This window comes from Filicampus tigris, chromosome 2 (assembly GCF_054856515.1).
Source record: "Filicampus tigris isolate MCC_2025a chromosome 2, RoL_Ftig_1.0, whole genome shotgun sequence".
In the NCBI taxonomy this organism is placed as follows: Eukaryota; Metazoa; Chordata; class Actinopteri; order Syngnathiformes; family Syngnathidae; genus Filicampus; species Filicampus tigris.
The window spans coordinates 22,753,577-22,779,358 of NC_141218.1; the positions used below are offsets into that span (position 1 = coordinate 22,753,577).

Below are 25,782 nucleotides of genomic sequence, written 5' to 3' on the forward strand. Positions count from 1 at the left end.
CCTGTAGCACAATGTCCCCGCAAGATTTGTGGTTGCCCCCTCATACATGTTTGTCTAGACCCGGCCTTACTTCTGCTTCATTTTTGATGAAGATTTGAGCCTACCAGGTTGTATTTTAATTTTGGTCAATACGGTGACATTGGGAGAAGTAAAAAAAATTTAAATTAAAAACGTAATTTGTTTTTTTAGGTGGAAAACACTGCTTTAAACATCAATTTTCCTCCCCATGTCCATTGGTGTGATTTGTATTAAATGGTGAAAGTGTTCCAACCCCATCCCACCCCTACATATCTCATGGTATTGGAATGTGAGTAAACCACAAAACAAAATGTGTGTTTTGAGTCACGGCTTTATCGTCTCCTGCATATTGCAATATGTACATAAGTGGCTATTTTAAGCCGTCCTCATAGATTTTATAAGCGTGTGTACCCCGCCCCTTCTACGGGTCCTCCCCCTCCACTGACTTGTCAAGTGTGTTGGGGGCGATATAACCACCAAACAACCAGCAGCCCAGAGGTGTCCCACACGCTCCAGACATCCTTCACTTGCTCATCTTATCACTCTTTTGACTTATTTTTGAGGCTGTTTTGACTTTGACGTGAATAAAGACCTTTGCTTTGGGGACGGCATGGCACTCCGACAACATTCAGACAAGGAGCCGAGCATTGAGTTATTTGTTAAGGTCAGTATTTTCATTTTTGATGACAATTTCAACTTTAAAAAATGTAGAATTCCACAGATTTTTTTTTCATTTGGAAAAAGACTGCTTGACAATAAGGAGATAAATTATTACTTTAAAAATGTGAAAGGCCAGAGAACAAATAAATATAATCAATAGAAAGACCACTCCTTGTGATTTGCTTGCATGCACTCCGGACGTTTTAATATTTGTGTTCATCAGCTGAGTAGTCACTCTGTTTTTATCAGAGCACAGGCACAGCCTTATCATGGCCCAAATAAGCAGAGAGCTTGCTGTGTGATGACTGGCCCCCAAAGCAGGCACACCCACCCAACCATGCACATGTAGTTAAGAAAATGGGTCCTTGTTTCCTAACAAAACATCAATTTTCTATACTGCCTGGTCTGTCGAAGTTCACAGGACTGCTGAGTTTGGGTGGGGTACATCCCTGGAAGGTTATCCCCAAAAAGTCAACAAGCTGCAGAATACCTAAGAGTTGTGAAATGTGCTTTCTTGGCTGTGTGAGAGGGAAGGGAGGGACTGATGTTGTCTGGCTTTATTTGGTGTTAAAGCCAAGTTATGGTGTGTCTGACTCTTGAGAGTCTCAGCTGTTTAAAACAGGACACAGGCACACTCACTTTCATACACAAACAGTAAAATGGGGTCCATTGTTATAAAGAGTTTACAAATTGATCAGAAAATATTTTATAAGCAGTGATGAATAATTTTGCCTATTTTTAAACAGTCGAAGTCGGCTCTGCATTTGATAAATTCAAGTTACAGCAGTTATAGGAAATGTATGGAATGCCATGTATTTGGCATCATAAAACTTTAATTGACTGCACATTTTGAATAACATTTCAACATTCCTAACTTTCAGTGTAAAAGCACAGTTAAGTGACGTTATTAGTTAAAAGAAAATACTTGGGTCTCACATGATGTCATGGATGGTGGCCATTTGAAAGTTTTATGAGACCATTTGATAGTAGTTACAAATAGGAACTGTCAACAACATTATTGTCAGTGTGCAGCCTGTGTGTTTGCCAAAACACAGAACTGCCTCACAGTTCTGTGTTTTGGGGTTTCAATCTTATCTATGGCTTTCCTGTGTGGATAGGAAACTAAAAAAAAAACTAAAAAAAAACATGCGAAGTCCACACAGGAAAGCCTTAATTGAGTTTTGAACCCAGAAGTGACTGTGAGGTAACATCTTTTTAAATATGAATGTCTAAGTAACTACACGTCCTGCGCTAACAAAGCTTTGTTACGGAAAATTGACCGTGTTAACCAAAATTCCACCAACATACTGAAATGGCTACAGATTAAATAACCAATTTCACAAAGCTTCACAAATGTTTCATATGTGACATTGCACACGTTTTCAATCTTGCCTTAGCCTACTCTTTACATTTTTGGGGCCATGTCCAAATGTGCTTTTTGCTTGGTGAATTTTTATTGAATTCCTTTCTGTAGACTCATTTATTGTTCGAGCATAGTCTAACACAATGTTTCAGATCCTTTATTCAGCAAAGGCACATATTTTACATTGAAAGCTCTCACGGCATACCACCAAAAAAAGAAATACATACTTCATTAATAATGAATGAATGAATGAATAGGAAGAAGTCCGGCTAATGAGTTGCATCAACGTCGTGTCTTAACCCTTTAGCATAAATGTTTAATACAAACGGTGGAGGAACACAGGTAGACAGGCAATAATACAATACTTACAGGCAAATATTCTTTGTCTTCTGTTAAGAATGACCAATATTACTGTGACTTACTGAGCAAATGTGACCATCTCTTTCATGTATATCTGTATGTCTCCATTATACCGGCCCCGGTGGCCAAGGCATTTCTATCCATTTCAATGGGTAAAGAAGATTTGGGATACACGTGTTTTGAGTTGCATGCATCGTCACAGAACATTAAACTCATATCTTAAGGTAGTGATTCTCAATCAGTGTGCCGTGGCACATTAGCGTGACGATCTTCAGGTGTGCCGCGGAAAATTACCCAATGTCAATTATTTTGACCAAAAAATAAAATTCTAATGACTTTTAATTAACCTTCTTATATACTTTTTGTGAACAATTTTCCAAGTGGTTTGCCGTGATTTTTTTTCCTATGTGAAAGATATGCCTTGGCTCAATAAAGGTTGAGAAACCCTGTCTTTAGGCGCCACTGTATTTAATGAACTGTCATTTCACATAACATTAAGAACTACTTCAAATTTCTTGGGGAAAATATGCAATTTTCTTTAGTTCCGTGTATTTTGTTTTTCAGGTGATCACAGTATTTGTATATGGAGGCACAAAACTTGAAGTCACAGCCAGGAATTTGGAACTGAAAAACATAGCAATGCATTTTAAAATTAAATAATCTTATGAAGGTCCGAAATATTTTCATTGCATTTTCCCCACCAAAATCGACTCCTCAAATTGTAGAACTCTTAACACAACACCTAATAACCGGGCCACTACAGTTTCAAATTCATCCTGAAGGCGCCACTGTAACCCCAAGCGGGCAGGTTTGTTCCATGGTCCCTGCTTTAAATAGTCCATGTGGTCACATTGGGAGCGCATGTTCACTTCTTCCGCTGCAACACAATGCCTGCCTCCCACCGTCCAGCAAACACCCCACCCTACATGTGCCTTGGAAAGTTAACAAGCAGGAAGGAAATTGGTGTAGCTTCTCTTTGTTTGCACGTCAGGCCGGCCATGACGGTGAGAACGTGGGCAACTGTCCCTTCTGCCAGAGGCTCTTCATGGTGCTGTGGCTGAAAGGAGTCAAGTTCACCGTGACCACTGTTGACATGAGGAAGTAAGCACGCCTCCTCTTCCTGTCGGCCTTATGTCCTCAAAGACCTTCTATTAAGAAAGGAACTGGGATGTTGTTCTTTTACCACCCCCCTCAAAACGTTTCACACCATCAGCATGTATGAGAGGTCTGTATCGCCTCCAAACAAACACCTTTTTTAATTTGTCTGCATTGTGTGAACTTCGTTATTACTGGTGGAAAAACAGGATCAGGAAGCCTGTAATAGATGCTGATAATTGAGGGTTTCAGAACACATAATAGGTCCCAGTAGTAAGGGGGCTACTCCCATTCTACAGTCAGTAGTTGTTTTAATTTATTTATTCATTTATTTTTATTTTTCTTATACACAACAAACCCGTTTTTTCTCCATCCTGGTGTCTTAACTTCAGGAAGCCCGCAGAGCTGAAGGACCTGGCCCCCGGCACCAACCCGCCTTTCCTGCTCTACAACGGCACACTCAAAACAGACTTTATCAAAATCGAGGAGTTTCTCGAGCAAACGCTGGCCCCTCCCAGGTAGTCTACTCGTATGTATACCTTCACCATCTGATGAGATCCAATAGAAGAGTTTATCAAAGGCAGGCGACACTGAAATCCCAAGCGGGATTAGCATGTCCGCCTTACAGTTCTGCGGTTCGGTGTTGATCCAGCCTTCTTGTGCTGAGTTTACATGTTCTCCCCGTATTTCCACCATTCTAAAAATACTCATTTGTGAGTGCGAACGGTTATTATCTGTGATTGCCTGGTGACTAGTCCACGGTGTACACTGCCTTTGACTCATGCTGCCTCACTCTCAGGAGATCTGAGTTCAAATCTCAGTATCTGGAATTTCATGTACTTGTACTCTGTCTTTGTGACGCACACTAGTGCTATCTGCTGAGCAAAACAATAATTCAAGACCATTTGCTCAGCAGATAACTCACTGTGTGTGTGCAATTTTTAGTTCAGTTTTCTGCCTCAGTTGCTCCAGGTAGCCAATCAAAATACACCCTCCATTCAGATGATTTCAAGATGACCGGCAAAAAGTTGTCAGCGTCTACATTTTAGAGCAGGGGTGTAAAACTCATTTTTGTCGCGGGCTGTTCTAATGGCAGCCAGTGACAACTTCGCTGGGGGCTGCTATCTTAAAATCATGTGAACGGAAGTTTCATTTTGATTGGTCATGTGAATTTCTACCCTCATCACGTGGCTCAAGTAACGCGCACATGGGGAGCATTTCACCTCGCGAGGCGAAAATGAGCAAACATCTTCGATTTAAGGCCTCAGGCGTCAGACAACTCACTTAACACAGCGAGCTATCTGCTGACCAAACGGTCTCGAGTAGCGTTTTGCTTCAAGAGACAGCGCCAGACTTTAAGCTCAATGAAGACCCTAAATTACCCATAGGAGTGAATGCGAGTGTGAATGGTTGGTTGTCTATATGTGCACTGCGATTGTCTGGCGACCAATCCAGGGTGTACGCCACCCCTAGCCCGAAGACAGTTAAGAAAGCCTCCAGCTCACTGACAACCCTAATGAGGATGTAGAAAATGGATGGATGGATCAATCAATCAAAAAATAAATAAATACAGTCGATGGCTAGTCTTCCTTTGTTTCTGGACTGTACTATTCAAGCCATACATGACTCAAATGCCTGTGAGTAAAAACTGTATATTGATGAAATCACATCAGACAAATTATAACACAAAGTATCTGAAAATGCACATTATGTCTCATTGAAGGGTATCTAAAGAAAACAACAACGGTGTACCACCACTTTTGTCAGTTTACAAGACAACAGAGTGTGTGTTGATGTATCTGCTTGGCGAGGAAATGCTGGGCTTGGAGGAAATCACTTAGACCTCTGAGAACCTCAGGGAAACAGCTGGAATTTAAACTACAATGATAGATAAGAAAGTTGAAAAGGTTCATGCTGTGGAAAAGCGTTTCAGGTTCAACAAGTAGCCCTGCTACCGTGCCATATCATTATTATCTTTTTAAAGACATCACTTTTGGGTATATCAATCAAATTTCATTGTACCTAATAAAGTGCCCCATATGAAACAATGAATGGGAAGCATGTTTAAACAAACATCATCTTCCTTTGCAGGTATCCTCACCTCAGCCCGCTAAACAAAGAGTCCTTTGACGTAGGCGCTGACATTTTTGCAAAGTTTTCCGCCTTCATCAAAAACACACCAAACAATTCCTGTGAGTGGGCTTCCTTGTGGCCATCGTTGAAGTTTTATCAGAGGTTAAAAGGTCAGAGCAAAACGCTATGTCTGATTTTCCAGTTCAAGAGAAAAACCTGCTGCGTGAGTTTAAGCGTCTGGACGATTACCTGAACTCTCCTCTGCCCGAGGAAATCGACCACAACTCAAGTCAGACAGTCGGCGTCTCCACGAGGAAGTTCCTGGACGGGGACCGCCTCACTTTAGCCGACTGCAACCTTCTCCCCAAACTGCACGTCATCAGGGTGAGACAGCCTGTGAGAAGAATGATCATGCATACTGTACTGAACCTAAGGAAAATAATCACACAGATGTCAGAGGGTCCGAGACTCATGACGTATTGTTTATGGAAGTAAATGTGGTCCAGTTTGTCGGGGCATTTCTACAGTGAAGCGATTAGGTAGAAGGTAGAAATAAATACAGTATTTGGGGGAAATTATGAGGTGAGGCTTTTCTATCTTATTTCATGGAGACATAGTAACGATGACATCATGTCATAACCGTGCGTAGGAAATGTCGATGTGAACCGTAGCTGAATTACTACTATCACCATAAATGTCCACTTTATGCTTCATGTTTCAAGTGGGATTAAATTAAAGTCAAATATGAAGTAAACATTGTTACTCAAAACAACTTTGCAGATTCGATCCCCCTGCTGCCAGCACTTTCCCTCTGCCAGCACGGAGCGCATTTTGGGCTCCGGATGAGGTCAATGTCAGATATGCAACCTGGCCGTTCAGACCACGGTTGCATTGCAAAAAATCGGATATGTATCCGATTTAGAACCACATATGAAAGCGACCCAGGTCGAATTAAAAAAAAAATTGGAATTGAGCCGTTCAAACTGTCATAAAAAAAATCTGATACAGGTCGCATACGGGTAAAAAAATTCGATCCGGGTCGCATTTGCCTGCAGTGTGAAGGTGCACCTTGGCTCGGCATGGGGTTGCATTTTTTAATGTATTTTTTTTTTTTAATCCAGGTTGCCTCCAAGAAATACTGCGGCTTTGACATCCCGGCCCAGTTGACGGGCGTGTGGCGATACCTGCACAACGCCTACGAGCGGGAGGAGTTCAAACAGACATGTCCGGCCGAAATCGAAATCGAGAAGGCTTACTTAGGAGTGGCAAGTAAGAGGAAATAAAATGTTCACCATCTGTACAGGGTACTGCGTAGTGCCAAAGATAGTACAGTCATCAGTTATCTTAACACAGGGATGGGGAACCTTTTTTTTTGTTTTATTTTTTTCGGGGGTTAAAATAGTTCAGAGGTATTCTTTGTTTTTAGAACTGCCGTATATGGCTCACGTGCCACTGGATTCAGGATTCCCACCACTGCCTTAACAGCTCAAATCACAAAACACACAATGTTTTATTGTCTTTGACTGTTTTTGTCACCTATTGTGCAATTGACTGTTTATTTAACTTGCAAGATTTGTGTTTATAGTGTACATACATACAATATATTTTTAATGATTGTTAGTAACAGCAGAACCCTTCAAAACTGTTCCTTTTTTATGCAGAAAAACAACTACTCTTGTCTATTTTGTTCTGTACTAACACATGATGGAAATGTGCCACTTTCACATTAATAAAACAATCAAAGGTGTTTGTTATCTTAAATCTTATATTGGGTGGCTATTGTGAAGCTCCCGTGTCTTTTACGATTTTTCTTTTAGTTTTTTCAAGACACTGTTTGACTTGATGACTTCTCACGCATGCGTAGAAGGTCTGGAGTAGTTGGCGTCTCCGTCGGCTTTTGCAGTGTGTTTTCCATCATTTTCCAGTCTGACGTGCCGACTTCTAGGCCAATGCGACAGTTGGCCATGATGGCCATCAGATTGGTATGTAGAGGCCTTTATAGCGATGCTGAACTGGGGCTCGTCTCATTTGTCTAATTGCACGCACCTTGGTCCTCCATCCTCAGTCTACATGCTAGCACCTCCCACCACAAATTCCATCGAGGAAAGAGGAGATTGACAATGGAGCGAGGTAGGAGGAGGTAGAAATGTTTTGGGGTAAATATCATGTCACTGACACGTATCACAAATGTAGCGTCTCAGTGTCAGGAGTATTACTAGTACCACAAATGTCCACTGTATGCTGTATGTTTCAGTGGGACTAAATTAAAGTCAAATATCAACATTGTTCCGCTTCTCACCTTTGCAGGTGCAAAGACTAGCACGATGTGTCTTTCCCAAGCGCATCTTCCCCACCACCTTCACCCCCAATGCATGCAGTGCATGACTTGCAAATATGTAAAAAATGTTGGTACCAGAGCTGGGCACTTGACCCTTTTTTGCTCGTCCGGCCGCAACCCTCCATCCTTGACCTGGGTACCCTTCCGGCCGCATTGTCGCCCCCACCCCACCCCCAAAAAAAAAAAGGGCATGATGCCCCCGCGGGAGAGGTGCTAACGGAAGAGGTTTATTTAAAGACAATTAGCTGGCTAACTTACTATTCAAACCCGCTGTGGACACGCTTCAAATGCGCCACTTACTCACGTACTTACCCAGCTGCGTGTACTAACTTCCATTGCGAGCCCTGGGGTTGGTTTTGTCGTATTATATAATAATTTGGGTCCAACAGACGACAAGCGGCACAGCGGCTGGTGCATCCCAGGCCGCACCTTTTGAAGCTTCAAACAATCAAAGTCACAGATATTATAGTGTGGAACATATGGATGGCAACCTCAAGTAGACAACATTTAGGCCTATACCTTCACCTCGCATGCATATTTTGTTGTTTAATAATGCAAAATCACTTCTTATCTTATTACTCGATTAATCGTGGGATAATCTGCAGATTCACCGATTCTAAAAAATATTTGATAGCTGCAGCCTTAGTAAAAATATCACAAATAATCCACAGATCACTTGTCTAATAGTTTATTCAGTCACACAAAAAAGACAATCTTACAGCTTTAAAAAATAGATTTTCTTCACTCAGTTGACCAGAGTCTTGTGGTGGTGTCGCCGCTGGTGTCTAATTGGTCACGCAGTATTTCCAGAAACACGCTGGTAAAGCCACATAGAATTAGTCAAGACAATTGGAACCAGCAAACAGAGCGTGTATTGTAACAAACAGTACCTGACAAAGGTACCCACTGCTTTGATCATGATTATAGAGTTTTCCTAATCTTAAGAATTTTTACCTATGGGGGATTTTGGGAAGTATTGATATGTATCTGACAGATTTAAAAGTAAAAGTACTGTTAAAGATTTAGGCTATTGCATGGTACTGTCTTGTCAAAATGCTAAAATGACCATTCATCAACTGGCCACAACATTAGGTTAAACTGTACAATCTCATGAGATCTAATACAAAAGCTGTATCAAAAAACTTTCCATTTACAAAGATAAGAATGCTCAGTTTTGATTCACACTGAAAAAGAGCTACTGTATTAATTTAACAAAAGGTTTATTGTTGTGGTTATGGTTTATAGTGGTGTAGAACTACACTGTCTCATACGGAAAGCTGATTCTATTATGTTGGTTACCTCATGTAGCTGCAAAAAATTACAAACGCAACAATAAACATATTGCCGCTGTTGGACGGAAACCCAGTATGTCCAAATATGTTGATATTTTTCACAAATGACTACTATTGGTCTTTCCCCACATTGTGTATTATTTGTACACATTTTTACGCATTACTAACGTGTTTAACTGTTTAACTTGAGACCAAATCTTGTCTGAGAAGTTTTGTATAACTCCTCCCCTTCCTCAGTCTGCAGAAACCTTGCGACATTGTGTTGACTCAAGATTAAAGTTTGGGTTTTTAGACAATATGGAGTGAAAATAATTAGGTTGGGTACATTTCAGTGAGACTTTTTTGTTCAGGAAGAAGAAGAGAATTTGCATGGAGATCTGCCGATTTCAATGCTGAGTCAATGAGCTCATTGTCATTTATTGCATAAGTCGTGGCTCTTAAATATTTGAAAAATAGTTTTCCCTTCCTGCTTCAGGTGCTACCCCGTGACTTGACCTCAGAAAAAAATTGATGGGTGGTTGAAGGAAAGAAAGAGAGTGGAAAAACAAACTTGTTGGAGTGTTGTGAGTAAAACGTGGCAGTTTTACAAGTGGAGGAATCAGACAAAAAGCAGGAATCAGACACTGCAGTTGCATTTGCACTCGTGTCTTTGGCAGCCGAGGAGGACGAGCAAGAAATTATGTGCAGAATGTGAGTGCTCTCCAGCCACCCATTCAGTTTATATACACCAATATTTAACTGTACTTAATGGTCCACACTTTTTGGGTAATTTTTTTAAACAGAGATGCAAGTAAACTTTTCCAGATTAATTCAAGGTATGTCCTCTTTTTTTCTCGAGAACATCTGGTTTTCATAACAGTAATAATAATATAATAACAATAATGTAACAATATATTTTGTGATATTCATGAATTAAGCACCATGTTAAAGGTTTGGACAGCAAACCCCAGAAGCAGATGTGCTTACTACTACTCCACCGTGCTGCCTCGTTTTGACTCAGGTTACCAAATGTGGTTCCCTGTCCCATGAAGGACTACACCTAAATAAAATGGAACCCTAATTAATGTAGTAGATGCCTATAATTAACAGTATAAAAATGATTGTCGTGTAATTTAGGCTCACCTCTTTTATTGGTTTTGGGCAAGCCTGGCTCCGACCTGACAAAAGCTTGAGAGCGAAGCTTGTCAGCTGCAGCCATCTTTAGAACCACTTCCTTAAGACCCTCCATCTTTACACATGAACACATAAAACCATGATAGACACACACAAAGGACTTTTTTTTTTACATTTACACAAAAAGGCTCAGATTTACCATGTTTGAATAGTTATCCTGCTGTGCTGAGTCCCCAGGCCCTTTAACCAAAAACGGAAGATTCCACATTAATATTTCAATGTGTCACTTGCTGATGTCTGCAATTGAAATGGTGCAAATTAATGTACGTCCAACTACCTTTGTTCCAGGATTGACTTTGCCCACCGTGCTGCATCAGTAGAGGATACCGATTATTCACCTCCCTCTGTTCCCCTTCTGTATTGTAAGAGGCGTCTTCCGACACCAGCTTCTGAAGGAAATCTGTGCAGGAACACATTCATGTTACATAATTGGCTGGCGCGGGGGAGAAGCCTCGCATCAGCAAAACCATAATTTGAAAAATATATATATACCCACGTTTTGACTCACCTACAGTATTGATTTATGAAAAAATATATAAAATTGAACACCTTTGCATATCGGTGGTTACAGCCCGACAGGTGATATATTTAGGATTTATTTATTTTATAAATAAATTATAAAATGAAATGAAATTAGACAAAATGATGACACATTCAACTGAAAAAGAAAATGTAAGTTATTCAAATAAGTTTTCCATCAGGATATAATAAATAGAGAGTAAAATAATGAATCGAAGATAAAATAATGACATGTATAATTCAACTGAAAACAAACAAACAAAGAAGGGAGAAAATGAACACACCCCTATTTAAATAGCAAGTTTTCCAGTAGGATGTCAAAAAGAGAGCAAAATATTTTTTTTTTTTTTTTATCAAATAAAGGCGAATATGAAAAATAACAGATTTATATAATGCTACTTTTTTTTTTTTTTTTTTAAAGTAGCCTTTAATTTTTTACATTATAACAGTGTATTCACTTATCGCATATAAAGGCAGGAAGTAGCTTTAGTAGTGATGTCATCAAGAAAATTAATATCACGCATTTTAGAGATTTTACTTTTTAAAAATGAGAATTTGATCTTACCTGACTGTGTCTCCAGGTTGGAGTCAGGATAGAGAGGTAGTGCATGTGTCCATCTTGCAGCGAGGAGGTAAAGCACAGCGAGAGACAGCATGGTGGCGACTTTGCAGTTGGCCTAGTTGCTACCAGCTTGGCAAAGAACTTCACTTTTATAACGGCGCGCCGGATATCCATCACGAGCGATCAATACATTATCATCAGAGCCAGCATCGCTCCTTAATGGATTGGCCGTCTTAGACACCATTTAGGGGAAGCCTGTCAAGTCAGCTGCGGCCTATCTGTGCTTGTACAGGGGAGCCTAACAAATGTTTACCCTTCCTCACTAATGACGCATGGCTGTCGGCGAAGCTGCCACGCTTTAATGTGCCGCGAGTCCACGTCTGGTGTCCTCAAAAGCGTCATCGCTCACTCACGTCTGATGTTTTTGTGCCACAATGCTGCCGCACCACACAGACGTCAATGCAAGATCGCACGTCATTTTCTGTTAAATGACCAACCCAACAATTGTCTCATTCATTCAGTAGGTCAATTAATAAAAAAAAAAAAAAAAAGAAGACAATATGTGCACCAAGAGCATTTAATCCAGCCCAAAACCATGCAAACAATGTACAGGATGTACGGTGCACCCCCGCTATAGATGAATCCAGTCATGTCGACACAAACAAACAAGAGTTTCACAATTTCTGTGAGCGACTCAGTAAACTGAGTAATATAGTCATTTTTTCACAGAGGTCCCCTCCAAAAGTATTGGAATAGCAAGGTCAATTCCTTTTTTTGTTGTTGTATACTGAAGACTTTGCGGTTTCAGATGAAAAGATGAATTCGAGACTAAAGTTCAGAAGTCCAACTTTTGTGTCATGGTATTTACATTTAGGTGTGTTAAACAGCTAAGGACAGAGCATTTTTCGTTTGCAACCACCCATTTTTGAAGTAAGCAAAGGTATTGGAATGGACATTATTGAATTAACTTAAAGAGGGAAGTCAACCCAAACATAATTTTTGCAGAATATGTTCTACGTAGGCCCACTAGTTGAGACAAGGCATACTGATTACTATTGCGTTTGTGGAATATAGCAAAAGCCACCCGTTTTTAGCCATCTCAGAGGGCGGCCATTTTGTCACTTCTGTCGACTGAAATTGACATCACAGTTGCTCAGGGCTCAGGTAACGACTAATCACAGCTCACCTGTTTTCTGAAGCTGAGCCGCGATTGGTCGTTATCTGAGCCCTGAGCAACTGTGATGTTATTTTTAGTCGACCACATGGCAAAATAGTCGCCCCCTGAGATGGCTAAAAACGGGTGGATTTCTTATATTGCACAAACGCAATATTCATCCGAATGCCTTATTTCAATTATAACTATAGAAGGTATTCTGGAAAAAAATATGTTTGGGTTGACTTCCACTTTAAAATGAATACTAGCATATAATATTTGGTGGCACAACCCTTACTTGCAAAACCTGCATCAAGCCTTCGACCCATTTACTTCAGACTGTTGTATTCTTCATTTGAAATGCTTTTTCAGGCCTTTACTGCGGCCTCTTTCGGTTCTTGTTTGTTTCTGGGCGTTTCTCCCTTCAGTCTCACCTTGAGGAGGTAAAATGCATGCTCCATTGGGTTAAGGTCTGGTGATTGACTTGGCCAGCCTACATTCCACTTCAGCCCCGTGATGAAGTTCTTTGTTGTGTTGGTGGTGTGTTTTGGGTCATTATCTTGTTGCCTGATGAAGCTTCTCCCAATTAGTTTGGATGCGTTTTCCGTTTTCTAATTGACAGGTAAAATGGTTTTGTAGACCTCAGAATTGATTCTGCTGTGACCATCATGAGTTAGCCGGAATCTCCCACAGTTTGTCACAATTTGGTTGGTTTCATATTGTTTCAAAAATCTACATTATCGGTCAGCCCCCTTGTGGGTTTTATTTTTACAGATTATTGACCTCTAAAATGTTGAAAATGGATGCTCACTTTGATTATGCAACGTTAATGGTTGAAAAAAAATTTCGTTTTGGGGGTTTCCTGAAAAGTGAGAATTTTGGAAGTATAGAGGATTCTGCCCTATGCCAGCAATATGCTGGTCAATGCGGGTTTTGAAAGGGTTATTGACAGCATATAAATGTAGTCATTTTTTCTCCTACTGAATTTTAGGAGAAACACTTGAGAAACATTGGAGACAAAAGAGAGAGCAAAATGAGGGGTCAAGGTTAATGTTTAAACAATGGCCATGATTTGAAATGAGATTCCAATGCCAGTGTAAGGGTTTCAAATCCGGTTGTGTGTTTGTGTTTGTGGAAAAGTTGCGGTTCTTCCTTTCTTCATCCTTCCTTGCTTTATTCCTTCTATCCTTCCTTGCTCGGTCCCTCCTTCCATTTGATCATTCTTTCCATCTTAAAATAAGATACAGTCATTTGATAAAGTGTACAGCATACTTATAATGTTGAGCAGTATTTCTAATCCAGCATTTTGTATTTTGACTATCGTGTAGTTAAATAAGGTAATCAGAAGACGAACAGTTCTTATTGCTGAATCGATAAGCTATTCTACATCCACCAGCTTAGACTGATTTTATTCTTGTAATAGAGATTTTCTCACATCAACCATTTTAAATTGTCAGACTAGTACTGTTAGGTTGAAAAAACGCTATGAAAAATTGAAAATTTCTATTTTTTGTAATCCATCCTTTAGATGATGGGAATTGACAAATAGTACGGTGATATTTTAGAATCATGTAGTCAAGAGTAAACTAGCTTGATAAAACATTTTCTAAAAAAAAGAATATGTAGGGAGACTCAAGAGAGCTTATAGGGCTGCTGGAGCCTTTTGTCAAAGTGAAAGGTCCCTATAATGTCCCTCAGATGGTGTCAGATGATGTATTAGCTTGTCTCAGTGTATCTGAACTTGTTACAGAAAATGACATTTAATACATCTTGCTGCTGAGCAAGGTTATACAGAAAATGAGTTTGGGCCGTCAAAGTTTGAAGGGGGAATTTTATGGATTCATAATTTGTATATCCAGCTCTAATAGTGCCGCTAATTTACATAATAGCATGCCCAAACTGACTTGGCAGCTCGGCTGCTAAAAGGTTCAGAAGGTTAGCACAGCTGCGTTAAATTTTGTTGGATGAGCAACTTAGCGATAGCAAACAACACTAGCTTCTGCTAAGCCGGACGTACTTGGCTGGTCTATGAAGTTGACGATGAGTTGGCGGATGGAGGGGTATTTGTGGTTGGCAATGTTTCCCTCACGTGTGCCCCAGACATGAATCTGCCCACTAAATGATAAGCGCATTCCGGCCGCTTGGGTTGAAGTTCTGCATCCTCACATGAAAACGCAATCCCAACAATGATTCCTTTATAATGGCTTTTGTGTGCTCTGCATTTCGCATTTTTAGATGCAGGACTTAACAAGTTACCACTCCATACGCCACCTCATAGTGCCACGGTAATGTTCTTTACCAATTTGTCGATTATTTGTCGCACACTGTGCCAATTTTTTTTCAAATCTTAATAATATCATTAAGCTTTACTTTCTTTGATAATTTTGTAAATGTAATAGTCCATTTACATCCCAGGATACCTGAATGTTCATCTAAAACATTGGAAAACCCCCAACTGTTTTCAGTGATAAACACGTTTTTCGATTGCTGTAATATAAAAGATATCGTCAATACTTTAAACTATAATTTATGTTGTTTCTCTTGAGAAACCACTCATCTTGTCCCCTCTATCATCTTTTATTGTTACTTCTAGGCTGGCACCACCTATAGTCAAATAATGTTATCAAATCTCCACTTTCGGCCTAAAAAAGGAAAATAGACCACTGTTGATGTTAAAGCTACAGTGTGTAAAATACACTTGCCATCTAGTGGTGAGCTAATAGAATGCAACAACCTAAGTTCAACGTGTGTGCATTTTGAAGCACGCGCACTCCGGTGCCTGAGAGAGACCACACTTTGCAAGCCTACCACCAATTTCTTCTGCAGAAGTATATGCAAAATGTCAACACAAACGACTTCTAATATTCCCTCACGTGACAAAGTTTGCATTGCATTTGTTTCAGATGGTGTAGTTATTGAGCCAGCAAATCTGTGATCGGATATTTTGTCTCCCTTGTGTATCCGGAGCGGAAAGATGGCAGCAAAACATGGCAGCCTTCTGAGGCGCGACCCATGTAATGTAATTAGCGATTACTGCTACTAGGCCTATGATTATATTAACAAAATATAGGTTGATGTGATAGAACTTTTTTTGCACATTATTGAAATTAATCGTGGGTTTTTAAAATAAATGATCATTGAAAAATTGAAAAGAAATTCTACACATTGTTTCTTTAAGTTTAATATTCTTTTCAGCGAGTTGACGCGCTGTGAAAGTAACCTTTTATAGCAAGGACTAGGAGTTCACTCAACTGGAGCACAAAGACATTAAATATGGGACAGTAAACACATGAAACAGGAGATGTACGACGTTTTGATAATAATGACGACACAGTTCATTCATAGATGCAGATTCTTAAAATGTCGCCCTTTGTTTTTGATTTATGTAAAAGAAATGGGACATTTTGAAAAGATATTGAAGAGAATTAGAACAAAAAAGGCTTTTGTTATACATAATAATATGATGGGTTTATTTTCTGAGAAGACTTTATTTTTTTTTCTCTTTTATTTTTGTTTTTGTTATACTGCACAGTTCAGTGTATGTGTGTGTTTGCTCATTTTGTGGTTCTATTTTATGAGTGAATTGAGATTGACATTGTAATAAAGTACAAAAAAAAGTCATCTTTTATAGCCGTTAAATCAACATTTTACCAGTAGAGGGTGCTAACCGACATCCATCCATCCATCCATTATCCAAACCTGTTATCATCACATATAACTGCATATACAGTATAGCATGATCCCCCCCAAAAACGAGAATTTTTAATCCTTTCGTACAGGAGGACGACATCTACAGGACGTTCATTTAAATAAATATTTTTTTTAAATCCAACATTGTTTCTTAAATGGCAGGTTTTAAGGTTTCAATTTCTCTGAATAAAATATTTTCTTCCATCACTCTTGTTTTTTTTCGATTGTTAAAAAGTTCACCTTTGAGGTCGGAACTGGGGCAATCCGAGTGGACGCAGCATTAAGCAAGCACACGTGTTCTTGTATTTTGTAATGTTTGTGTGTATTGTAGTTCTCAATAAAGTTATTTTTTTTAAACACACGTGACCCCAGAGGCGGAAGTAGGTCAAATGTGAGCTGTCCAGTCAGTCCACATAAATCGACAATTTGTCAGGAGGCACTTGTTGCCAATATCGCCAAACTGGAGAAGTGAGAGTTGATAGACCTGCCGGAGCAGCGCCGAGACGAGCCCCATCGTTGCCCTGGCTAGAAGCCATAGTAAGTAAGGCAGCTAGTTGTTTACGATGACAGTCTACTTGCTATCCGTTAGCTTACCGTCTCGGCGACTATGCGTTTATAAGTTTTGAACCCTAACCCCCAAATGGAAACATCAACAATGGCTTGTTTTAACATTAACAGTAAACGTCCAACTGCACTGAACGTCTATGTCTGTACTTGAATGTGTTTTGGCATAACAGTGGTTTTGCAGCAGCTTTAAGATAAACAGTATAAGCTGGTTCATGATGAATTTGTCCACGCTAAGAGGACTACGTGACAAATCCACTTGGACACTAGCCTTAACCAAAGACTATGGCAAGTTAATGTACGCAGCAAGTGACTGTCACTGTAGTGACGATTACAGTATTGTTTACTTTTCCATCCTGTTGCGTTATGCTGTCTGTGAACATGATCATGCAAACAATTAACTTATGCCTATTTATTTATGCTTATTTATCTATGTTCGTTATCAGCCAGTCTATAAAATGAGATAATTGTGCAATCTTTATTTTTTTAAATCCAGCAAATCAGCAGGGCTCCATCCGTCGAATATTTTGGTATTTGAATATCCTTCTGAAAATTCTATCGAATAATAAAATTAAAAAAATATGACAAAAAAAAAAAGACAAATACTATTTTCATTTGGTAATGAACGACCAACAGGTTTTCATTTTTAGATAATCAACCTTTTATACTTAAATCTAATCTGTGCATAGCAGCACACTATTTTCCTCTCGAGTAGGGCTGCACGATATTGGAAAAACATGCAATATGGATGTAGACTCTAGCAATTGCGATATTTAACATGTACCTAAAGAAATGACATTTTCATTATCTAATGAAAGAAGTCATTTTTTCATGTGGAAAATTAAGCGAGCTCAGTGTGTTCTTGGCTAATTCCCTTAGATGATGTTAAAACTATTGGGTGGCAATGCACATTTAATTCTGCATCTGACTGGTAAAATTCTAAGAAAATTATTGCATGTCTTTGTGATATGCATATTGCATAGGTGTGTCGAGCAATATATATCACTCTGGCTGGAGGCGGGCACAAAATTAGCTGGAGGCGGCCGCATCGCAATTTTGAATGCAGGAAAAATCCTGGCATATCTTTGACAAGTCACTTAAGGACAGATTCAAATGTCTGAATTATTTTTTTTTGTACCGAAAATATACCAAACCGAGATTTCAACAAACTGAACCGTGATTTTAGCGTACCGTTACACCCCTCCTTTCCACCCATTTAGAGCGTGGTCACATGATTTGTTGTGACACCTGGACTATCTTTCCAAACCCGTTAAATGAACAATATGTGAAAATACCATAAGCCCTCTGAGTATTCTTGTTCTTCTTCCACAGTCCTTTCAAGATGTGGTCCGAAGGAGGCTCTTTTGTCAAGGGAGTGGCCCTGGGAGGCGTCTTCTACCTGTTGCTCTCGCTCCTGGGTAATTTCAGTCCAAGTACCGAGTCTGGCTCAGAGGACCATCATCAACACCACCACGTCCAGGCACAGAGTAACGAAAACCTGAAGCAACTCTCTGAGTCCCAGATGCAGGAGTTGAAAAATCAAGTCCGCGTCCATTGCATCATCATGGTCCAGCCGAAGATTCTAGTCTACTGGGCCGCTGCTGTTGGCACCTGGAGCAAACACTGCGACAAAGCCGTGTTTTACACCTCTGAGTCCTCCAAGGCCCTCGAGGCGGTAGACCTGCATGAAAGAGACAGTTGGGCGAGGTTGTGCAAAGCTCTGAAACACGCCTACGAGAATGCCGGAGACCTGCGCTGGTTCTTCGTGGCGCAACCCACGACCTTCGCCATCATCGAGAACCTCAAGTACCTGCTGCTCACCAAGGATCCCAGTGAGCCCTTCTATATGGGCAACGCCATGAAGTCCGGGGAGCTGGAGTACGTCGTGTACGAGAGCGGCATCGTCCTCAGCTACGAGGCTCTGAAAAGGTTCGTGCGCGTGCTGGATGACAACGACAAGTGTCCCATCCGGGTGAACCGCCTGTGGAAGCTGAGCGAAGACAAGCAGCTGGCAATGTGCCTCAAGTATATGGGCGTGTTCGCCGAGAACGGCGAGGACGCGCACGGCAAGGGCCTGTTCAACGGTAAGAGCGTGGATGCGCTGATCAAGGAAAGCATGAAGAACAACCCCCAAAATGTGGTGGAGGGCTGCTGTTCCGACCTGGCTGTCACATTCAACGGCATGACCCCGAACCAGATGCAGGTGATGATGTATGGCGTCTACCGGCTTCGTCCGTACGGCCACGATTTCCACGACTTGCTCATGTTTGACCCGCCAGAAGGTTCGGACAATGACTAGGACCCACTGGCCGCACCAGGCCTTAATATACTAGCTGCTAGAGTGGGAAATATCAATTTTTTTTTTACAAGTTTTGTACCTTTTGAACTTTGCACCCCATTCCTGGGGCGTAAAGACATGTGATGTCACTGACCGTCCTTTGAAGGCAAAGCTGGGAACTACGTTAATGCGATACGGGTTACCTGAAATTTTGTTTGTCATCATATTGTTCGATAACTCATTTTTTAAAATATCAAATTCTGTCTGTGCGGTCCTGAAGCTGCATTACAGGGACACACCAAATGCAGACACACCGCAAATCCCATTTCACGGCTGCTCTAGATTTACACTGTTAAGAGAAGGATGTGCTAAAAAAAAATGATTTCACTAGCAAGTCTGAGGAACCTACTGCATATGATCCAGCCCGGCATGCAGTTTGAAAACAACAAATACAACCACAAAAGAGTTTAAAAAAAAAAAAAAAATGAAACCCACATTTGTTTTATTGTGGGAGTTTATGGGGGAAAAATGGAATGGCCCTACAGGAAAAAGCTTGAAGGTTCACTCTATTAGAGACTGAATTTGGGTGACTGTGTGAGTTGAATGATCTGTTAGAAATAACCTGCACTTGACACTGACAAGAAATGTGATTTTTTTTTTTTTTTTTTTTTTTTAATTAAAAAGTACAAATAGGCCTCAATTCCTGTCAATGGTTAAGACTGTTCCATTTACAATCTTTAATGTCTACTTTTTAATTGCAATACGGCCATTTTACAAGCTCTGAATTTAAGGTGTTCATGTATGTTACCGCCTAAACTCTAATCTTTAAGTCTAAATAAATTGGGTACATTTCACAACACAGGGCTCTATGGTGCATCCAATTTGGGTGGCAGGTGGTGGAGGAAACGTAAAAAGCGGAACACAAACAGCTATGCCACAACGGCTCATTGAAGTGTAGCTATAGTGAGTGCTATTTTTAATAATTTTTATTTCAGTCCTTAAATATCTTCACATGAAAACGGCCATGAGCACTAAAATGTTTGGGAATGGGGCCCTGCCTTTATGTAAACGTGTGTATTGTTGAAAATAATGTCACTGGCTGCTTATTAAGTCATTTTGTGTGTTACTCTTTGAAGCATTATTAAATGTATATAGGCACAGTAAAAACACTCCCACGTTTAGTCCCACTGTAATGTTCCTGACAATTTTAAAAACAGGATGATTGAGAAATTGTTCAGGAAATTAATTTCAAAAAGGTTGGGAGCTCTATGAGTTGTGTAATGTTCAGTGCAATTACCATGATTAAAACAATTTTTTTTTTATAAAAATGAGGCCTCAAAATTGTGAAAAAATCTTGCTGTTCACGCTCCACTTAACCCTCTTATCAAAGCTAGCATATTTCTGATTCCTACACATAACTATTTTTGAGCCGCGAAAATGTGTCCACCTAAACTTGCCTCCGGTGGCTTGACTGTCCCATCAGGTTGTCATGGAGCTTTTCCACACTACCACAAGGCGCGCTCAGGCATTCATGCCAGCCTGAAACGACGTGAAGTCGCACTAGTGAAAAATTCCCACCTCGCTCTCCCGCCACTTTGTAACAACTAAAGTGGCCATTCCAATGGACTAGCCAAAGGGAAGTTGTATTTTCGTGGCGTGGGCACAGCTAATTGCATGTTGCAATTGCACCAGCTGATCCAATAGAAGGTGCATAAGTTCTTATATAGTGGGGGAGGGTCGGGGGCAAGGTGTGTCACGGCCCCGTTTTTGTACTCATGCACATTTAAAAAAAAAAAAAAATCAGGACAACAGAAATGGTGAAAAACTACATCTCCACAATTCAGTTCTACATACCAGTAGTTCTCAGTCTTGGCACGTTTTCATCTTTCATCTTCAAACGCACAAATGTATTTAAAAACAAAATCTCCGAATTTACTTTACAGGGTCTTTCAAATAAGAACATGTTTATGAATTTGAATGACAGCTGACAAACTACTGGGTTTATTGGCAGGGTTGGAACACACCTCAGTCATTGTGCAAACATCCTGTTTGACATTAACCAGGTGCAGTGTGAAGACAGACAAGCATTGAAAGGGAGACGTTTCTTTTAATTGGTGCACAATGGTGAGTTGGTACAAAGACTTAAGTCAGTGTAAACAGCTGCTATCAAGGGAACTATGTAATACGTTTTGGCAGGAAGGTTGGGTGTTTTTTTTTTTGTTTTTTTTGGGGTGGGGGGGGATCATTTATACGTCTTCATGTGCCACAGTCCGTCATTCAGATAGTGAACATTCTCGATGCCAATGCCCTTGTTGACTTTTTCTCTGTACGAAAAGAAAAATGATTGTTATCATCAGTGGCACGAGTCAGTTTACAACTTTGATGAATGCACTTTTAAGCTTACATGCTCTCTGCAGACAACTTCATGACGCCAACGCACAGTGCATGTTGTTTTCCCTCTGCCATGATGGCCTACAATTTTTTGTTAAGGACAACATACACTGCAAAATGTTACTTGTGATATCGAAGGTACATTTTTGAATGCTTGGGCTTCTTATAGGAGGGAGGCCTTTTTGTACTTCTGTGGAATAACCAACGTTACCATTTTTGTCAAGTAAAATTTAAGCCACCAAAGACGAAACAATATTACATGCTTTCAGCACTGGAAAATAAATATACTTGCACACACACATTAGGTCTGCACAATATATCGAAAAAAGGTTTGAAATCGCGATCTTGGCCTGAGCAATATGCATATGGCAAAGACCATGCAATAATTTTCTTATGGAATAATATGCTTTTAGATAATAAAAATGTCATTTAAGTACGTTAAATATCGCTATAGTCAACAACCATATCGCATCTTCTTCCAATATCAGGCAGCCCTGATTACGTATGTGTATATACTGATACACATATATAGATCAACCCAAACATTTTTTGTCAAGAATATGTTCCCAGCAAGCCCACTAGTTGAAACAAGGCATTCTAATATATATTGCGTTTGTGGAATAAGAGTTAATCCACCCGTTTTTAGCCATCTGTTGGTGGCCATTTTGTCACTTCTGTCGACTGAAAATGACATCACAACTGCTTAGGTAAGGACCAATTATGGCTCATCTGCAGAAACCAGGACAGCCGTGATTGGTCGCTACGTCAAATTCTAACAAAAAGGAACCTCCTAGGGTCATCAGCATGTCTTCAAAAGTTAAATGACAACTTAAAAAATATCTCCCTATAGTTTTCTATTGTAAATAAAGTCTTCCAAAATTTCAAAATGACAGAAATGATAAAATTTCACCTATGTGTGTTTTGGTTTCAAACTAAACAAAAAGTGCAGTGTATTTATGTAACTTGTAAGATGCTGAAATGTGTGGCTAACGTCATGCAAACCAACAGCAGATAAGGATACAACTACTGTGTCCGATTCAGCTGGGTAGAGTTTGGCACCTGGTGACGTCAGTCCAGGACACATGATGTTGGCGCCACTTAAGACAAACTTGATGGCACCTTTGTCCACCTGCTGGTGAGGAAGGATGAATGGATCTGTGAGGTGATAAGATGACTTGTGGTTACCAGAAATTAATTTAATACATCATCAGGGTTCCCACTCTTTTCTTCAAATTAGTTTCCAAGACTTTTTCAGCTGCTACAGTACGAGTCAACAACTGTTGAGGTATTCCCATCTTTCTAAGTGCAGCCTAGTAATTTATTTTTACATCAACTTGCATTGAATCTGGAATTTTAAAAGGCTTGCTGTATCATAGTTTCAGACTCATGCAGCACACAGCTGAAACGTGACAACAGCAAGGGCAATTTGCATACCAGATTGGCTAAAAAAAACAAACAGCTCTCTCACAGCTCCTAATCGATTCCCATCGTTCACCCCAAAAGACCCGTTTGCGAACGTCACAACACTAATACAAGATCTCACTTGGATGTTGACAGTGACATACTGTACTTTGATTGCCAAGTAAATCAAATCAAAACAATGAAATACAGCTGACTGACAAATGTGTGGTTGATGGGTTGGAGATAGTCCAAAGCCCAAGCTATATGGTAAGTAATTTACTTTTGGATCAAACAAAATAAAAAAAATATTTATTAAAAAAATTATTAAAGGTGCACGTTTATAAATTCAAGTATGATTTCCTTGTGCAAACAAACAGTGTGTTGGATGGAAATGGATATAATCGTTTTTTACGATTATGCCAATTCTGTAATTGTGGAGTGCAATAATTGTAATTGTAATTGAATTTCGATGAATTGCACATTGAGCATTTTAGTGAACCGAGGTACTCGGAATTATTTGAGGACCTGTTTCAGCCCTAAACGGTGATATCACGGCCCTGCTCAGCTTGCATTTTTGAACCGCCTCAGAGTAGGCTCTGAAAAGCGGTTCCATTGTAACCGCATGCCCCTGGAAAAGTCTAGTGGAAAAGCGACCACTTGGGCCAAGCAAGGCCGAACTGGTCTGGAACCAGTAGAATGGAAAAGGGGCCTTTGATTGGTTGGTAGCGTCACATGGGGCACTGTACCAGCTAAAAGCAGAAAAGCATTGCAGCTCAATGTTGGCCATTGAAAGCAGCTGAAAACAGACATCATATATGTCTGTTCAACCCACAAGGCAGAGAGAAGCAGAGGAAGGAAAAAAAATTCCAGGACAACGCAAGCTTTTCCAGGACATTGAAAGTTTTTTTTCCCTTATTTTCCATGTGTTTTCCATGACTGGAAAAGTGGTCAATCATTTCCCAGGTTTTCCAGAACACATGGGAACCCAGATCAACTAGGGCCAAAAGATACAGTATATCCTTCACAGTAAAATATGTCTTCCCCCCACCCCCCGAGAAAACAATCCTATTTTTCTTCTTTGTTTATAGAAAACACAAGTGACAGTGAAAACAAGTTACAGTGCCTTGCAAAAGTATTAGCCCCCCCTTGAACTTTTTGCCCCTCTGCCACACATTTCAGGTTTTATTTCAACCGATAACCTTTACAGACTTTTTCCAAGTTTTTTTTTATTTTTTTATTATTATTGTTTACACGTGAAAATATGCGTTTCCTCTAGGAAAAAATGTGTTTGTCAAAACATGATGATTGAACATCATAAAATGAACTGCATGGCTCGGCTAGTTTGTCTGTTGTGGAAGCGTTATACATGTGAGGCAATGTGACCTCTGCAAAATATTGGTGCCTTGTAAGCACATAAACCTCAGGCAAAAAGTTCACAACATTGCAGCATTTATTGTGAGTGCGGATTTTTGTTTTTTCTCTATGTGCCCTGCGACCGACCATGTCTTAGATGCTATTGACTCTCTGATTGCCTTCCTTCTTTTTTTGTCAAACTGAAAACAATGTCAAATTGATTCCATTCATGTTATCTGTTTGTAGTGGGAAATAAAGATGTTGGCATTGGCCGGCTACCAGTTTCATGTGATGGAATGGTTTTAAAAAGTCATCTAACAATACCATTTTCCGTCAGTGCTTTGAGGTGTTTTTCTATTGTTTACAACAGGGGTCACCAACTCCGGTCCTCGAGGGCACCTGTCCTGCAGGTTTTCAATCTCTCCCTGCTGTAAGGTGCCCTTGAAGACTGGAGTTGGTGACCCCTGGTTTACAATAATTATGAGGTGTAGAAGTCTTACATTTATGCAACAGTCTGAGGGTGGGATAAAAGGGGCCTTCTCGCTGTCTGAAGAAGAGCAACTCTCCGTTCACAGTCAAGATTTCAATGTGCTCGTGACTGCAAAGTGAATAACAGAGAGAGAGAGGAGTTGTCAGATTCAGTGCTCAGAACTCAAATCGATGTAAATGAGAGAAATCGTACCATCGGACTATTTTGACAGGGTCCTTCTTTGGCATGATGTGATTGAGCCATGTCTCGATGTCAGGAAACTGATCCAGTAGCTGGCTCTTGATCCCTTTGATGACGGATGTTTTTAACTGTATACAGTTTGATACATTTTCCTTTTCGTCAAATCTAAAATGGGGGATCGCAAGAGGCGTTTTAATTATAAATGAGCACAAGACACGAATACAGCAATCGTACATAACAACAACATACTATATCGTTTATCTTACAAGACACTTGAGGATTCATTAAAATATCGTTTTCCAAATGTAATTGGCAGGGAACGAATAGGCTTTTAGACCAACATTTAACAAGAGAGTATCTGCCCAATATTTAGCTAGGTCCATTAGCGTTAGCTGCGGGATCAAAATAGGGACGTACTTTTTGAACATCTTCGTTAGTCGTCGTTTCCAGAGTTGTTCAAAGCCTTATTTTCCACTCACTGTGCTAAATCTGATATTTGAAATGCGGGGAGGCAACAGAATAGTGCTTTAAAATAAACACGGCAACTTTAAGCACTTGCACGCTTACTTTTGCGACGACCGGAAAGCAATGCGGCGATTTACGTTATTTTTCTTCTTCTTCTTCTTCTTCTTCTTCTGCTTCTTCTTCTTCTTCTAATGGAGTTTTATGGCAGTTAGCAAGAAACTGTCAGGTGCATTACCGCGACCTACTGGTAAGGACTGTGAACCAGGTATGCCGCTGGCTAACCCAGGAGAGAGAACATATAAATACAGTACATGCATAACCAATAACAATAACAACAACAGTAATAACAATAACAAACAAATAA

At 40.1% G+C, this 25,782-nt stretch overlaps 4 protein-coding genes across 5 annotated transcripts; 2 read left to right on the forward strand and 2 right to left on the reverse strand.

Moving 5' to 3' along the window:
• The first annotated feature begins 505 nt into the window (after positions 1-505).
• On the forward strand, positions 506-7,316 carry clic2 (CLIC family member 2). Its single transcript, XM_086024183.1, has 6 exons — positions 506-682; positions 3,393-3,502; positions 3,889-4,014; positions 5,588-5,688; positions 5,772-5,953; positions 6,691-7,316. The coding sequence occupies exons 1-6, from the start codon at positions 629-631 to the stop codon at positions 6,850-6,852; spliced, it is 735 nt and encodes a 244-aa protein (XP_085880309.1). The 5' UTR covers positions 506-628; the 3' UTR covers positions 6,853-7,316.
• A 1,296-nt stretch (positions 7,317-8,612) lies between these two features.
• Positions 8,613-11,557, reverse strand: urp1 (urotensin-related peptide 1). The gene is made up of 5 exons (XM_086024052.1): positions 11,457-11,557; positions 10,650-10,772; positions 10,512-10,552; positions 10,322-10,427; positions 8,613-8,724 (listed from the first exon to the last, which is right to left on the reverse strand). The coding sequence occupies exons 1-5, from the start codon at positions 11,545-11,547 to the stop codon at positions 8,693-8,695; spliced, it is 393 nt and encodes a 130-aa protein (XP_085880178.1). The 5' UTR covers positions 11,548-11,557; the 3' UTR covers positions 8,613-8,692.
• A 5,091-nt stretch (positions 11,558-16,648) lies between these two features.
• c1galt1c1 (C1GALT1-specific chaperone 1) lies at positions 16,649-19,995 on the forward strand. 2 transcript variants are annotated; one of them, XM_086018108.1, is made up of 2 exons: positions 16,649-16,837; positions 18,193-19,995. In XM_086018108.1, exon 2 carries the CDS (start codon positions 18,203-18,205, stop codon positions 19,157-19,159), a length of 957 nt encoding a protein of 318 aa, XP_085874234.1. In that variant the 5' UTR covers positions 16,649-16,837; positions 18,193-18,202; the 3' UTR covers positions 19,160-19,995. The 2 variants fall into 2 exon arrangements, with proteins under 2 accessions (XP_085874234.1, XP_085874226.1); XM_086018100.1 differs by having other exon boundaries at positions 16,649-16,833.
• A 1,230-nt stretch (positions 19,996-21,225) lies between these two features.
• On the reverse strand, positions 21,226-25,565 carry mcts1 (MCTS1 re-initiation and release factor). The gene is made up of 6 exons (XM_086018119.1): positions 25,371-25,565; positions 24,966-25,118; positions 24,784-24,881; positions 22,551-22,684; positions 21,543-21,610; positions 21,226-21,462 (listed from the first exon to the last, which is right to left on the reverse strand). The coding sequence occupies exons 1-6, from the start codon at positions 25,379-25,381 to the stop codon at positions 21,381-21,383; spliced, it is 546 nt and encodes a 181-aa protein (XP_085874245.1). The 5' UTR covers positions 25,382-25,565; the 3' UTR covers positions 21,226-21,380.
• Between the last annotated feature and the right edge of the window lie 217 nt (positions 25,566-25,782).

Excerpts from the sequence above, each read along its gene's own strand:
- mcts1 (XM_086018119.1), bottom strand. Across the intron at positions 24,882-24,965 it reads CCTGTCAAAATAGTCCGATG|TCACGAGCACATTGAAATCT; the intron begins GTACGATTTCTC and ends TTCACTTTGCAG. Across the intron at positions 21,611-22,550 it reads CTGAATCGGACACAGTAGTT|GCCATCATGGCAGAGGGAAA; the intron begins GTATCCTTATCT and ends AAAAAATTGTAG.
- urp1 (XM_086024052.1), bottom strand. The coding sequence starts at position 11,547 with ATGCTGTCTCTCGCTGTGCTTTACCTCCTCGCTGCAAGATGGACACAT. Across the intron at positions 10,773-11,456 it reads CAACCTGGAGACACAGTCAG|ATTTCCTTCAGAAGCTGGTG; the intron begins GTAAGATCAAAT and ends GTTCCTGCACAG. Across the intron at positions 8,725-10,321 it reads GCCCAAAACCAATAAAAGAG|CGTGTTTCTGGAAATACTGC; the intron begins GTGAGCCTAAAT and ends TGGCTTTACCAG.
- c1galt1c1 (XM_086018108.1), top strand. The coding sequence starts at position 18,203 with ATGTGGTCCGAAGGAGGCTCTTTTGTCAAGGGAGTGGCCCTGGGAGGC.
- clic2 (XM_086024183.1), top strand. The coding sequence starts at position 629 with ATGGCACTCCGACAACATTCAGACAAGGAGCCGAGCATTGAGTTATTT. Across the intron at positions 5,689-5,771 it reads AAACACACCAAACAATTCCT|TTCAAGAGAAAAACCTGCTG; the intron begins GTGAGTGGGCTT and ends CTGATTTTCCAG. Across the intron at positions 5,954-6,690 it reads CCAAACTGCACGTCATCAGG|GTTGCCTCCAAGAAATACTG; the intron begins GTGAGACAGCCT and ends TTTTTAATCCAG.